At 43.7% G+C, this 16,416-nt stretch overlaps 1 protein-coding gene across 1 annotated transcript; it reads left to right on the plus strand.

Moving 5' to 3' along the window:
• Positions 1-8,153: 8,153 nt before the first annotated feature.
• On the plus strand, positions 8,154-14,422 carry LOC118088954 (ferritin light chain-like). Its single transcript, XM_035123245.2, has 3 exons — positions 8,154-8,540; positions 11,822-11,968; positions 13,042-14,422. Exons 1-3 carry the CDS (start codon positions 8,367-8,369, stop codon positions 13,537-13,539), a joined length of 819 nt encoding a protein of 272 aa, XP_034979136.1. The 5' UTR covers positions 8,154-8,366; the 3' UTR covers positions 13,540-14,422.
• The last annotated feature ends 1,994 nt before the right edge of the window (positions 14,423-16,416 follow it).

Genomic DNA, 16,416 nt, shown 5'->3' on the forward strand with positions numbered 1-16,416 from the left:
AAGTGAAGTTTTTCATGGCATAGAGATTATGAAGTTTGACACCTGTTGGCAAAGGCTGCAGATCAAGTTGAAAAAGCCACTGGAACAGGATCTGGTAAATAACGAAACTTTGGTAACCAAAGTGTAGGTGATACACCAAATTAGAAACAAAATATAGACATTCTGAAAACTGAAAACTGTAGAAGTAAAGGAAACTGGCTGCACCATATAAAGAAATACAGTGGGACCTCGGGTTACAGACGCTTCAGGTTACAGATGTTTCAGGTTACAGACTCTGCTAACCCAGAAATAGTACCTCGGGTTAAGAACTTTGCTTCAGGATGAGAGCGGTGACCGGCAGCGAGAGGCCCCATTAGCTAAAGTGGTACCTCAGGTAAAGAACAGCTTCAGGTTAAGAACGGACCTCCAGAACAAATTAAGTTCTTAATGCAAGGTACCACTGTTTATCAAGACTACAGATGGACTTAGCTGTTGTCTGATGGTGCTTTTATCAAGGTGGTCAAAATGTAATATGACCATCACTGTAGGCATATCTGACAAGTCTGCTTTTGCCTAGAATAAGTTGCTTGCTGGTTTGCTCTAACTCTGTTTCCTTATCATCCATATAAAGAAAGTCGCTGCAACTCTCTTCTAATCTAACTCAGAAGACAGTCTTCCATTTCTTCCCTCAAAAGGCCCTCTCATCTATGCTTTGGTTCTTCTCACGAAGGCATTCAATCTGGTTTTCAATTGTACCACCTCATTTTGCAGGTGAGGTCTCACAGCATGGATGATTCTCTCACGGCAGAGGGTGAAGGGGGGTATTCCTTTCCTTCAAAAACCCAGAAAAACCCAGAAACCTATTGGGGGGGGGAAGGTAAGCAAGCCATTAGGCAGAATGACACTGTTGCCTCAGGCAACTGATTTTTGTTTCATGAAAGGGTAGCAAGCTTTCTTTCTTTCTGTCTTTCTATCTCTCTATCTTTCTTTCATTCCAGTTAAGGACAGGGAGAAATGGTTGTGAGATTTGCTGCCTGATATGCCAGAATAACTTGCAATAATAACTTGACCGTTCTTGGGTACTATGCACCTTGACTGCAGTGAGTCTCCATTTAGCTGCTTCACCTCAGGCAACAATGTGCCTTGGCTCTGTCCTGGTCTTTGGTTGTATGTGTACCCATCTCTCATTAAGATGGGTCTCTGCCATCTGAAGTGGAACAATCCGCACACATACTTACCATCTCAGTGAGGAATAAGACAGAGTCATGATGTTAGGAGGACAGACATATTACAACAAGGACCCTAGTCCTTCGTATTGGTGATAACAATGCACATTAAAACAGCTGCCAGAGGATGGATGAAGCACCTGCTGTGGAGAGCAGCAGCTGGAGTTCATTTTGGGTCCAAAGGGCTGGGGCCAAGCAGACAGGCTGCATGTGCACTAATCCAGCACCATCACCACCTCCACCACTGACAGGTGCCCCCTTGAAGAAGGAAAACTATTTGGGGAGGAACCCAAGTTTTATAAGAAGAACAAATCCCCAGCTGGCTTAATCAGCAGATCTCCAATTACTTCAAGGGAATTATAGTGACTTCCATAAGTGAGGATACGACCCGTTCCCCTCCAGTTGCTGCCTTGGCTCATTGCTCTTCATTTTGCTATATTATTTCTCTCTGGCTTAACTGTGAAATGAATTTTTTAAAAATTATCATTATTTTGTAAAACACTATATAGCTAGAATAAGACCCCATTCTCCTCTAGTTAGCATTATCACAGTGTGCTCTAATTATTGGCTCCTTTCCCCTATGAAGTCATACTCTGACCATGCCATGCAGCCCTTCACAATGATGCATTGAGTAGGATAAGTGCGGCAAAGAACCTCTGAATGAAATATTGGCACAACAAGTGTTCCCTTAGAAGAAGGAAAATGTGACCTTGGCAAATGTAAGAACAGCATCCACAAAGAATTCTGTGGTAACTGATTAGTAGATGACCCAACTGAAACTCCTGGAGTGGAGGAGGGTGGCGATAGATCACAGAGAGGAGAGCTGCCAATGTCTCAACTGGTTCTTAACTGTATTTTAACCTGCAGTAATTAGGCAGGTGAGAATATTTATCTCCATGCTATGGAAAGTTTCAGCTTCTAATTTCTGCCTATCTTAAAGGCACATCAAGAGAACATTTGAAAGGTAGGCAATGCTGATGGAGAATATTTGTCTAGGGTGAAGTCTAGAGAAAGACTTAGCAAACAATTGGCTGTCAGGTCCCTTTGAGTTGCTTCTTGGTAAAATTTGTCACGTTCTTTAATTTACTGGACCACCAGGTACTGGTGGTGGTTCCATTTTGGCTTCTTTGCGTGCCTTCCAGCACATGGGGATCTCCAAGCAAGAATACAAAGAAGGAAAACAATGCGTTGAATGGAAATGCACCATTCTCCACTTCAAATCCTCCCGCCAAACCTGCTTTCCCCTATACTTGCAAAACAGCTTTGCTAGGCTTGTGTTAAACGTGTTTTGTGAATACTGTAGGCAGGGTTGTCAGGTAAGATTGAGTGGCAGCCAACCTTTAACAGAAAAAAATATAATGGGAGAAGCATAATGTTTAGCTACACAAAGCAGAACATAGCCTTTAGCTCCACAAATAACCATCTTTTAAAAAAACAAAACACACAAAAAAAACCCATTTCCTTTTTTTGGGGGGTGGGGGCAGGGAAGTCTGACAAAAGTACCTTACACTGAAGACTGAACCCCAAACTATAGAGCACTGACACAGTAAATCTGGCTCAAACCTGTTTTTGTAAAATGTCATTGGCATAAATGATATTTTATATAAATAAATTATATGGAGGGAGGGAGAGAGAGAGAGAGAGAGAGAGAGAGAGAGAGAGAGAGAGAGAGAGAGAGAGAGAGAGAGAGACTGGTGAAATAAATTCAGCTTGTATAGTCTTCAAGCTGTTATGGATCTGTCTTGGAGGTACATCTGTTTACACTCGGTGTGGATGTGCCAGTGTACTGTACAATGTCTCACACTAAGCCTGAAGGAAAGGTCATCAAATGGTTTTAGGTTTCACAGGTTTCTCTATATATAAACTACTGGTTTCAGATTATGCAGTAAGGCCCTTGGATGAGAACTCTGCATATAATCTACTGAGAACATGTCTTGTGCAAGTTATGTTGGAATGATTGGGATAATATTGCGAATGCCACAACAAACATCAACATCGAATATATATTTTACAAGCCCTTAAACATGAACCAGTCAACCACTTCCTGGAAAAGTCCCAATGGAGATACTGGCACAGGAGGAGCAAGGAGACAGAAGGGGCAGCCCACATTCTCCAGCAAAGCAAAGAACAGGGCTGATGGATAAAACAATTCTGTCACCTATTAGAAAAGAAGCACACAGGACAGACAGGATGATGTTTTCCCCCCTTAAAGGCAGCAGTCAATTGGAAGAGATAAAAAGTAGCATGTCTTGAGGCAGGAAATTCAGTTCCAAATCTCCCTGGTTTTGGATCTAAAGGACTCTCCAGCCACCACAAAGGGACAGATCTGATAATATTGCAATCAAATCTTACTGGGGTAAGATGCTACCGTACATTTCTGACTGTCTTAAACATACTGTGGAGAGGAAGAATTTGCAGTAATCTGCGCCTATGGCAGGGGTGTGGCATCCTAGCCATATTTGCTCTACGCTGCAAGTGGTGTGTAGAGAAAATGAATGAATCACAGAATCATAGAACTGGGAAGGATTCTGGGAGATCTGCAATACAAGATGCAACTACTGCATCCCTGACACAGAGAGGACCATCTAGAGGACTCTGCTTCTGAAGACTCCACCTCCTGAAGCAATCCGTTCTATTGTCAGATAGCTCTTGCCATTAAGAGCTTAATGTTTACTCAAAATATGCTTTGCCTACAATTTCTTCCCATTAGTTCTAGTTTCACCCACTGGAGCAACAGAGAACAACTCCCAGATATGGAGGAAGTAGGAATTGCATGAGGAGCAGGAGTCAGCAAATGACTTCTTCTCTCATAGCAAGAAAGCACAGGCAACATAGCTGTGAAATAGGGACTTGCTGCATGACACCTCCTGGCCTACAAAGGGAATCTGGAAATTTCCCTAAGCCCCCTGTGGGCTTTCCAAAGTTACATTGCTGGGGGGTGGGTGGCAGTTGGACTGAAAATGTAGGGCACACTGAGGTTTTAAGCTGGGGGGGATCTTTGGTCCTTCAGCTGTTGTTGAACTATAACTCCCATTAGTCCCAGAGAGCATGGCTAATGGTCAGCAATGATGGGTGTTGTAGTTCAGCAATATCTGGAGGGCTACAACCAATGGATGGGGCTAGTTGGATGGCTTTGCCTGAAAAATGAATGAGAAACAGAACAGTGCTTTTAAAATGAATGTGAGAGGCAGACAGAACTCATTGTCCCTACTGCTGCTGCTGCTGATGTCCTTGTAAGCATCAGGCCTTGTGGCTCAGACCTCTCCTGCATCCTAATCCTCTAAAGGTGATGAATGCAGATGCCAGGTTCAAGCCATGGGACAGCAGAGTTGCTCCTGAAAATAGTGCAAATGCTGCTATGGTGCTTCTGTGTAGTCCATCTTGCACATTCCTGTGGTGGAAGCTGATGAGTTTTTCAGGGTGCAGTCTGAATACAGAATGAAATGGGTGGGGGAAATTCTCGACCAGGCTGTCTTTCTTCATTAGGTAGTAGAGTCCCAACTCTCCAGCCAAAATGGCGGTTTTATGCCACAACCAGAGGTTATGGCCCTCTGGCCTGCCTACTGACTCTGGAAGCAGAGATTTGCCCAGGCAGGTCTCTCTACTGCCCTTCAACAGAGAATACTGGAACAGATATTTTTAGGGAGCTGGCATAATTGACATATTCATTATTAAACTGTGACATAATGAAAAGGAGAATCAAAGGTTGTGTGCAAGCAGTAAGGGAGGGAAATGTTTTCAGCAGTAATTTAAATTGCTGTGTTATGGGCCACTTTTAGTCACTTGTAGCACATGTAGTACACCCAACTAGCCCAGTATCAACCCATTCACTTTTTTTTTAACTACAGAAAAGACATCCTAAAGTGGTTACAAATCTGGTGATTCATAAGACTTTCACACTGCCTCTGACTAAAAAGAAAAAGAAATCTCTGCACCATAAAAACTGAGCTTTGGAGAGCAGCTGCACATCTTCTCTGCCAAGTGGAGATGCGGTAACTAATCCAGAAAATGAACAGAGCAACCGTCTTGCAGGATAAAGAACTTCTTGAAAACAGGCAACAAGTTCACATGGGTGTTTGAGTAAAAGATGGAAACTATTTCTCCTCTCCGTGGATATTATTAACACCACGATCATGGCTTTATTTGCCCACGCAATTTGGCAGAGCAAAATTCCTGATGTTATTCTAATGGGGAGCTTTTTCCATACCTAAATGTGATTATCACAGGAATGGTGTGACATGGGAATGACCCGGTGTCATCTGGGCTTCAGGCTTCATCCTGACTCTGACAGAATGAAAGCAACGGGGATCGCTCGTGTGTGTCACTTGGATCCTGCCTAGGTTGGCTGTGCACAGGCATGAGGCCAGGGTGCAGGCAGCTTGGGGATCTGAGCCAGTGCAAACATTTCCTAAGAGTGATATTTAAAACATTCACTCTCAAGCATCCCAATGTGTACTGTGCTCTGCAGGCAGAAGCTTGGTGGAGTTCAAGAGTTTTGTGCCAACACAACCCTTTGAGGATTACAGCTTGGCCAGGCTGTGTGATCTTACATGTGCAACCTTAAAAGTTCTGTGGGAAACCATGGTACTCCCTCCAAATGTATTTATCAAGGGTCTTTTATTTTAATACATACAAAAACAAAAAACCACTCCAGTTAACCTGTGAATTATTGACTATTGTCTTAGACAGAGTTCCTCATATGCCTACCCTGTGCAAACATGTTAGCAAGAAACTCTTCAAAAGATGAATAACTTTAGTTTAAAATGTAAGGCACTGATGCAGAAACACACACATCCTATCACCCATCCATGTGCATTTGAATGTTCTCAAATTTCATGTGATAATTTAAGGTATTTACTCTAATAATTAGAGCATGTAATGGGATTTATGCAAATGTAATTACTGTATGAATTGATAGGGAGTAGTACTTTTTTAACAAAAAGAAATTCAATAAGCATAAGCTGGTAGAAACTCAGTGAACAGAAACTTATCACATTTGAAAGCTACCTAATCACACTTCTGGTTCGCTGGATTCTGAACATTCCTGTAGGTTTTTTTCTTTTAATAGTTGTGTTTTCTTCTCTTAATGGTTGTTTGAAAAACTGCAGATTATTACACATGATAAAGTAAATAGGTTACCACAAAACATGGATGCTCAGCTTTTTCATAATGCACCTCCCATGTGTTGCTTTTTAAAAAGCTGCCCAAATCTCAGCAAATACTGTATTCAGCATGCAGCCAAAAGCTTTAGCTTACCCTCTATCTCAGCACGGGGGCAAAGAGACAAGAAGAAAAGAGAGAGAACCAAAGTGCTAAGGGTATTTTAAAAGTTTTGTTGATTTTAATTGTTGTTTTTAATGATTATATACAAACTATATACTGCAAGTTTGCATCACCAAGATATACTTAATGGGTCTTGCCAGGGCTATTTACTTAATAAAAGAAACTGGTTTATCCACCTTAGCTGTCCTCCATGGGCCAATCTTGCAGTATATGATAAGAGGGGGGAAAGGTAGCTGGAAAATTGTAAATGACAAACAACAACAGCAACAAACAAAACAAAACGCCTTCTGCACTTCCATAATTTGGAACTGGACAAGAGACCTGCATGTGACTCACCAAGGGAACACAGGAAAGAGTGGATAGCTCTTGTGTACTTGGTGCTCTCCTCAATCAGTAACTGTAGCACTAAAGCAGAAGGGAGCTAAAGAGATAAGGAAGGTTTAGCCGAACAGCCACTGACTTGGATTGCATATGCTGAATGCATGTTTAAATAGCAGCAGTCAGCACTGTGACTGGCATAGTTTCTATATGGCTTGGAGGTAACCTTGTGACTGATCACTCTCTCAAGCCCTGCCTGAAATTGTTTGTGCTCCAAGGTCAAAGATGGACTGTAGCTCAGTGGCAGAGCATCTACTTTAAGTCACTGACTGGAAGCAACCTTAGGCGAGAAATCTGCACAGATTGTGCCTGGAGAGGCATTGGTGGGTTCTTATAACCTCTCAGGTAACTGAGGAGGAAGAAAGCGGGACTGAACTAGTGAAAAAGGTCTTGCTGCCATATATTTGGAGGTCTTTAAGTGGAGGCTTGACAGCCATATGTCAAGAATGCCTTGATGGTGTTTCCTGCTTGGCAGGGGGTTGGACTGGATGGCCCTTGTGGTCTCTTCCAACTCTATGATTCTATGATTCTCTATTTAAAAACTCAAGATTTAGTCCACTTCACACAAGGCAAGAAAATCCCTATTGTTGACCATGCAGGCATTCAGATTATCTGTTTACAAAGTGAACCCATATTACATAATGCTTGACATCTCAATGGCAAGAGAGAATGGGACTGATTTTTAGTAAAAATATGCTCAACTGAATGTAGTAAAATTCACTGCTTGAATCCGGAGTTTGTTGCTCCTCTTTCCCATTTCTCACTTCTGTAATCCAAATACAGAAATGACATCGGCTAGGGCTATTGGATCTCTATTTCCTGGAATGTGCATTCACTTTGGGGTGTACATTTTCCCCACCACTTTCTATTCTGCGATGTGTTCGGATAGCAACCTTCACGAGCGCTGCTTTCCAGCGTGAGACTGCGCAATCCTATGCAGTGTATAAAAGTATTCAAGAAAGCCTTTCGGCGAGGCGAGTTCCCAGGTTAAACGGGCACAGGACTTCAGTCTTAGAAGAGTGTGCAAAACGCCACGATATAACTTAGGAAGGGTGTGTGCGTGTGAAGTCTCGCAGCGAATGCAGGTCAACGTGCCCCTTCAAGCCCGAGAGGAGTTCTGTCACGGACCGTTAGGCACCTCCGTCCTGGCGGGAAAAGGCGTGTGGGAGCGGGCCCGCCCGCGGCCAGGTGCAGGTGTACGCCAGGTGCCAGCGACCCGCCCTGCCTCTGCCCCTGGACCCAGGCGTTGTATATATAGCCGCGAGAAGACGGGGAGCGCGCGCGCGCCTCTTCACCTTCTTCCCTTCACGAGCTGCTGCTTCCTGGTTGCTTTTTTAAAAAAACAAAAAAAAACCCACACTCGTCTCTTGTTTGATGTTCCAACTTCAGGCAGCTCCTCAGTGACGCGGCGGCCGCCCGTCGTGCCTTGGGCTGGCGGCTGGACGGAAGGCGAGGCCGGCGGTGAGGAGGCACAGCAGGCAGCAGCAGCAGGAGTGGGCCATGGCCGAGCCGAGCCCGAAAAGGCTCAAGAGCGGCCTGCCCTTGTGCGCCATCCACCGGCATGGCAGAGCTCTGGGCAAGCTGGTGAAGCAGAACTTCCCGGCCGTGGTGGAGGAAGGCCTGTGCGGAGTCACCGGCGCCCTGCTGGAGGTCTCCTACGTCTTGCAGATGCTGGTAAGGCCACCGCGCGGCGACCTGCTTGGCGCGCGAATGCAGGCCTGGGGCGAGGCACTGCGGTTCCTTCGGCGCTCCGCCAGCGTCTCTTTCCTTGCGTTTCTACATGCCTCTTTTCAGGGCCACAACGAGGGCTCGCTCTGGGTTCGCCTTTTCCCATCCTGCCTCACCTCCTCACCTCGGGCCTCTTCAATTGGGGTTCTCTCTTTCCTCATTTCTGCTCTGAGTTTAGGCCTGACTTGCACGTCCACGATAGCCAGTGCTCCCCACCCCACCCCACCCCGCCCCAGGGTGTACAGTACCTGCACTTCTGTAACAACCTCATGGTGACTACCGGCAGAAAAAAGCACATTGCTTGAGTTCTTCTTCCCATGCCTCAGCCATCAAGCAATGGATATTCTGGTATAAGATAGCCCACGTTAAAAGGGGGGGTAGGAGAGGGCCGGCCCTATGGCCAGGCTGGGTGGCGCAGGGCGCCAGGGCGCCCTCCCGTCAGGGGGGGGGCGCCATGCAGCCACGCCCGGCAGCCGCGCTGTGCACTAAGCCCGCCCACCACGCAGCAGCACCCGGCAGCCACGCTGCGCCCGCCCACCCACCACGCAGCAGCACCCGGCAGCCGCACTGTGCACTAAGCCCGCCCACCATGCAGCAGCGCCCAGCAGCCAAACTGCGCCTGCCCACCCACCACGCAGCAGCACCCGGCAGTCGCGCTGCGCACTGAGCCCGCCCGCCCGCTGCGCTGGGAAACGGGGCAGGGGGGCGCCAGAGGGATCCGCCGCACCACGGCACCAGGGATGCTTAAGACGGCCCTGGCCATTTTGATGCCAGAAGTACTTTTTGTGGGCATATACTTACCTAGGTCATGTGGATGAAGGTAAATGGACCCCTGACCATTAGGTCCAGTCAAAAACGACTCTGGGGTTGTGGCGCTCATCTCGCTTTACTGGCCGAGGGAGCTGGCGTACATGTGGCCAGCATGACTAAGCCACTTCTGGCAAACCAGAGCAGTGCACGGTCATGTCATGTGGATATACCCTAGCAATTTTGATACTGCCATGAATGAGCGAGTCCGACAGTACCACACATCTTATATATTGTGGTACATTTTGCTGCTGTATGAAATTACTATATTCCTATATTCACTGTATTTACAGTGTCTAATATTTCTTTTAAGGTTGTACATGGCATATAAATAGTGTTAATAATATGCATAGAAAATAATGGTTCAGCATTTACTGCAAGCGGACACTTATAAACTGATGCAAAGCTATGGTTCAGCTGTGTTCCCCTTTGTATAACTCACTTCTGTCTGTTGCTATCTGTCATGATTTCTTTTTATATGAAGTCCTAATTTTGGACAAGTCCTGCATCTTAGGAGGCCCAGAACCAAGGAAGGAAATTTACATGCTGACTGACTCACTCTTGGATATGTGAACAGTAGTGAATCAGTTTTTAAGAGACTCAGTGCCTGTAAGTATGGGGGCAGATGTCAGGCCCTTTTCACTTGCAAAAAAAGAAAACAACCTGTTAAATGAGTCTGGTAGGCAATTGACGGTAATGAAGCTACACTGATTATACGGTAGAGTAAGAGAATCAAGGAATGAAGAGCAGGGATGGGGAAAGTGATGAAGCAAGGGAAGAAAAACTGACTCAGAACTTAGTGGTGGGAAGCTGTGACAACATCCTTCAGCTGTCACTGCATTCCTTCTAAAAAGAGAAAAGGGGAAGCTGCTGACAACACTGCCCTGATTAGATATAAGGATCACAGTTCAAGATGACAATATTCTCAGAATATGAGAACATATTTTTCCAGCAAAAACAATGAGGAAATGGGTGAATAATAGCCTTAAAGTCCCATCTTCTCTGCAGGCATAGAATGTACTTGGGCATTTGCTGGAGCTTAGTATGAATCTGGATCTGTTTCATATTGTTAATGATTTTCTTCATGTTTTAATGTGGTTAAGACCTTAGGGAGTGTTTGCTTATCTCATATATCTATCTGATTGGCCACTGTGAGAATAGGATCGTTGACTGGATGGGACATTCGTTTATTTGCCGGGCTCCTTTTATGTTCCTTTGAAGTTTGAAGGAGGGTAAACTTGGTAGGCAGTAAACTGAAGTAAACTGAACATGAAGAGTAGCAGCGATCCAAGACCTGATTCTTACATTATGAAAGTGACATCGTTTCGATTTCCCCATGATTCCATTCCACACACTGTTTTCAATAATGTAAGAATTCAGAAACCATGTGGAAAAATCAAGCTTATGTGGGAAGAACAGCAATAACACCAGGGGCCAGATCTGAAGGAGGGGTGTGTAAGAAAGCAGTAACATGACACAGGATGTAACTATGGGAGAAGAATGGCAATCATGTTGCCTGTATATCCCCCTGCATACTTTCCACTCTCCAACTACTACTCCAGAGGCAACAGCTTCTAACTTTCTGCAACAAAAGAAGGGACAAATGGTACAGCCTCTTACATTCCTTATCCTTACAAATATCTACTGTAGAAATATACTGTACAGCATCCTGATCCAACCAGAGATCTGCATGCATAAGCAGTCTTGTGTGCATGTTTTCGTTTGGATGAGCATCCTTATTCACATCATCATGTGTACTTGAGTCCTCATACACTGACTAGGTGCATATTTTGATATAAATGAAAATATGCACCTGTATCAATTCCCTCCCACCATCATCCCCCCCATTCAAGTACTTTCAGCTTTTTGAAAAACATTTCAGATGTTTCTGCATTCTGTAAAATTAACAGGGTTTACGTCTTTTTAATATAATTGTGCTAAATCAGATCCCAGTCACATTTAGCCATGAGTGAGGAGTATGTGGTTCACCCTATGTCATTGGGCTCCAACTCCCTTTATTCCCAGCCAGAATGGGCAGTGGTCAGGGATGTTGGTAATTGTTGCCCAATTACATGGGGCCTATAGTCTCCCTTATTTGGAATATTAGTAAATTTTCTGGAAAACTAATTGCCCATGACTACAACTAAAACAGGTTATATGGTCTTTTGTCCCATGTACAAGTCTTTTTTTTAAAACTAAACATACACATACCCCAGGGTACATGATTTGAAATATCCTTTCTACCCATGGCAAAAGCAAAAGTTTGTGTTTTACTTCTAAAATATATAGGTTTTCCAGAAATGTTTTTTTCTTCTGCTCCTTTTGAAGTTCAAACCTAAGTACTGTAAACATTATGCAATATTATTGTACCTTGTATGTGAACTGCAGTGGGTGTTTTGTTGTCTGTTTGAAAAATATAGGGTGAAATCTTTGATCATGCTGACATGGCTCTACCAAATGTTTCTAAATTCTTCTTGGACCACGCTAAGGAGGAGAGGGAAGAAGCAGAAGCTCTCATCCAATACCAACATGACAGGGGAGGCCTCTACTGTACCAGAGTTATCCAGGTATGTGGCAAAGTTTGTCCTCATGCCAGAGGTTTGACTTCATAAGATGTATGTCTCATGTAACAGATCAAAAGAGAACTCGCACACATATCCCTTACGGTGTGAGCTACATCTGCATTTAGCTACATCTTTTTTTCATGTTAGCCTAGAAGCATAAAGCGAGAATACATGTGTTTTTTCTGTCATGTTTCTGCATGACACCTAGTGGGTTTCATGCCTCTCACAGTGAAATGATAGGGTCAGATTTGGAGCTTAGCTCCCCCCCCCCAAAAAAATACAAATTTTCTTTTTAGACACCAGTCTTATTGCATTTATTAAAGAGGGGGTGTTTTTTTAACACCACTGTAACCATGATTTGAGTTCCTCCCCCACTTCCAGAATGTGAAAGACATACTGTATGCCCATATGTTAACAGGTATAGAAGTGCTTTCACCCTGCCATCTCTTGCAATTTCAAGCAAATATGTATGAAAATTATTTTGTCTTTCTGCTCCAAGGCAGCTAATCTGGGAGACCCAGCACAATCCATATCCTTTGAAAATCTATCAAATTCCATTTGATAGGCCTATTTGTTTAATCTTATCTCTTGTGGGCATCCTTCCCTATGCAAGCGAGCAGCACCCACATGAACAGCACCATTCCATGCTTTTAGATCCCATCCTTCCTCCAGGGATCTGAGGGTAGAGTACACGGGTTCTCTTCTTTTTATTGGAGATCTGCATGGATCAATGTTACGCTCATGCAATTTTATGCAGCTTCGTAGCAGTATGGGTTGCTACAACCCATTCTAGGCTTTCATTACTTTATTGGCAATGAACATATTTTAGGGATCAATATTATCCACACCAATTATTCAAACACTTGGCTAACATATCATCATATAAAAGCTGTAATAAGCTTGGTGAGCTGCCTTGTGTGCATATATTAATTTTCTATATCTGTATCCCACAAATCTCAAAGATGTTGCTCAGAAGACAGAGGTAAGAGGATTACAGCACAAGCAAATGAAAATGTGGTGGAAACAATTGTAACGTCTACTATTTGCCATCTTTCTTCTGCTCTTTGTGATTCCAGAAACCACCCAGTGTGTTAATAAGCGGTGTGGCGGCAGCTCTGGAAGTAGCCCTAGTGCAATGGAAGATGATGGCGGGCCATTTTGAAGAGCTTTATGCTCTCAGTATCAAGAACTCAGACCCTCACACTGCAAGCACAATTAAGAAGCAATTTCTAGCACCCAAGATACAGAAGATCAAGCTGATGGGAGATCTAATTACCAATGCTCGTAGGCTTAGGAATGCCCAAGACAGCAGAGGTGACCTTGAGAACTATCTTATAGACCGTCTGCAAAAAGAACTAAAGATTGGGACCCATTCAGAAACTGACTGCAGTCTCCATGCACCATTTCAGAAATTTACAGGAGCTGCAACTGGGCGACAGCTTCTGCGAGAGGAGTACCCTCAGCCCAAGAATGGGATAAGGCCAAAATACCAAGGCCAGTGTTGCTCCCTCTCTCAGCCTCGGTGGAAGGGCTTGCGGGAAAGAGATCAAAGGCAGGAACACAAATGGCATTAGATTGGCTGGGATATGAAGTAGTGTTATGATATTCATACATCTCTAAATTGTCCCAGAATAGTTGTCTATAGGTTCACATGATTTGTGAAAACAGTCCCCACAAACAGGGTAACTGTACAGGGTAACAATGATTTGGTCATTGTTGATTTTTTTGTTCATTATACTATGTTTGAAAAAGCAGTTATTCCACCATGGACTGCAGTCCTTTCTATGAGTGCAGGAACTCCTTACCTTCATATAAAAGCTATATTAACTCTTACTCACAATATTGAGCTCTAGACAATCATGTAAAAAGGTAAAGGGACCCCTGACCATTAGGTCCAGTCGTGACCGACTCTGGGGTTGCGGCGCTCATCTCGCTTTATTAGCCGAGGAAGCCTGCGTACAGCTTCCGGGTCATGTGGCCAGCATGACTAAGCCGCTTCTGGCAAACCAGAGCAGTGCACGGAAACGCCGTTTACCTTCCCACCGGAGTGGTACCTGTTTATCTACTTGCACTTTGACGTGCTTCCGAACTGCTAGGTTGGCAGGAAGACAATCATGTATCTCTCTAGTATAGTCAGGCATTAGGCTAGCTTGAATAAGTGCATAAATGATAACCTTGTATTTTTCTACTAAGTAGTAAGGGTCTTTTATAATGCATTCCTTTAAAATAACAAGATAAATTTGATTTTAATATTTCAGTGGTTGCCTTGATAGAATTTTATTAACCTTACAGAGACTTCTATTTTAGTGTACATCCATTTTTATGCTTAAATGGTTTTTTTTTTATTGCTACATAGCTTAATGTAAGCACAATAAAATTGTTTACCTTGGTGCGTTGTACTTACATTTTTAAGGTGGTATTTTAATACGAAATATTTTACTACATATTTGATATGCCTGCAATAGCAATTATAATAAAATGTTTAAAATTTAAAAATGAAATATATCTTTTGTGATTTTTTTTTCATGATCAGCCACATGTTATCTCTTTGCTGGACCAGTCCTGCCAATAGTAAGTTTGAGGGTGTCAAGCATTTGAGTGACTGCATGTGAATGGTTGCAGATATACTACCTTTGCTTTCCAGAGCAGCTGGAATGTACAGTTATGTATGAGTGCAAGGAGGGGGTCAATAGCAGACCACACTGGGACGTCTCATGTTTCAGCACTGGGGTACAAATAGGTAGTGGCAGTACAGAATCAGAATTAGGTTAAACCTAGCTAGCTTTATGACAATACATTGAACAGAAAAATATGATAATATAACTGTGACTACACTCAGCATATTTAACATAATGCTTTAGAATTGGATGAATACGTTAGTGGAAGGGTTTTTATAGTACATAACTCCCACTTTAAGCTCTGTAGAAAATAAGTTTATTTTATTCCTCAAAGAGTAACTTTTATTTTAACACCAACCAAATGAAGCAGGGGGATAGTTTTGTTGAGCTAGTTTTGTTGACCTCAATCAAACTATAATACTTAACATCAGTTGAATAAATATTTTGCATATGCTAATAATCCGTTCTGAAGTTCAACAATTATTCACAAATCCAAGTTTTAATAAAATTTCCATTCCACAATTCCAGTGTATAGCCTCAGTTCATTTGTTTTTTAAAGCAGCATGTTTTGTGGAAGGAAGCAACATGGAAAATGGGGATTTGCTTTGGATAAGTAGTGTACATCTAAGTTAGTTAGTTAGTATGACTGCTTGAAAACTGGCCTTCCAGGCTTGTAATGTCATGAAGATTACCTTGAAGTAGCAAATGCAGCGTCAACAACCATACCATCCCTTCCTTAACTGTGGAGTCATAGGCCATACTATATGGAGCAAGGAACTCTTTAGCATGGTGAGAAAGACTGTTCCAAATAATTCTTGGATGGGTTGTTCCAACATTGTAGGCCAAAACTTATTAACTCCTGTTAGCTCACAATATACAAGTGGCTGGGGCAACCCAGTCAGATGGGCAGGCACAAATTATTTCTTTGTTTCGGAGAACATCCTACTGAACTAAGTGGTACTTAGGCTGAGATTTTATTTCTGATGGCTTTCCTCAGATTATCCTTCCGACCTAAATTTGTCCTTTGCATCTTAAATAAGCAAGATGTTATTAACTTCGGAGAAACTATTCCTCACAGGCTTGCAAGATATTTCAGGCACCTCCCATATTCATTCTATTTTACTCAGTTTCCATACATAGATGAGAAATAACATCAAAATCGTGAGCCTTGAATGGTCTATGACTAAACTTCTCCATTCTAAGCACACTGAAAATCAGTGTCACGTAGTGGACGGAATGTCTGCCATAGCCTGAGGAAGCTGAGGTTCTTATCTTCTCTCCTTACAACCATGAAGCTGCTTAGGTAGTCTTAGGCCAGGGGTCAGCAAGGCTTACCGGGCATGGGCTGGATCACTCCCGCATAAAGTGTGCCAGACCGGTCCAGCACGATGCTGGAAATCGTGTCTGTGCATGTCCGAGGCACCGGAAATCGCTTCTGTGCATGCCCAGACACCGGAAATTGCACCTACGAAGAAGCAATTTCCGGCATCTGGGCATGCGCAGAAGCGATTTCCGGCGCCGCGGACAGGCGCAGACGTGATTTTCGGAGCCGTGGAAAAGAGTCCCTGCACCGCGCTGCACCGGTTTAGCGCAGTGCGCAGGGACTCACCGAGCGGGCGGCTCAGTTCAGGGGCAACTTGTGGGCCAGTTAAATGGCCTCTGTGGGCCACTTCCAGCCCATGGGCCTTAGGTTGCCTAGCCCTGCCTTAGGCTGATTACTATACCCCCCCCCAACTCACCTCTCTTACCACACAGACTTCTTGTTTGTATGAGAGAGAGAAGAGGCAAATTGTGTATATGCTGCCCTGAACTCCTTGGAGAAATAGTTGGATA

This window comes from Zootoca vivipara, chromosome 1 (assembly GCF_963506605.1).
Source record: "Zootoca vivipara chromosome 1, rZooViv1.1, whole genome shotgun sequence".
Lineage (NCBI taxonomy): Eukaryota > Metazoa > Chordata > Lepidosauria > Squamata > Lacertidae > Zootoca > Zootoca vivipara.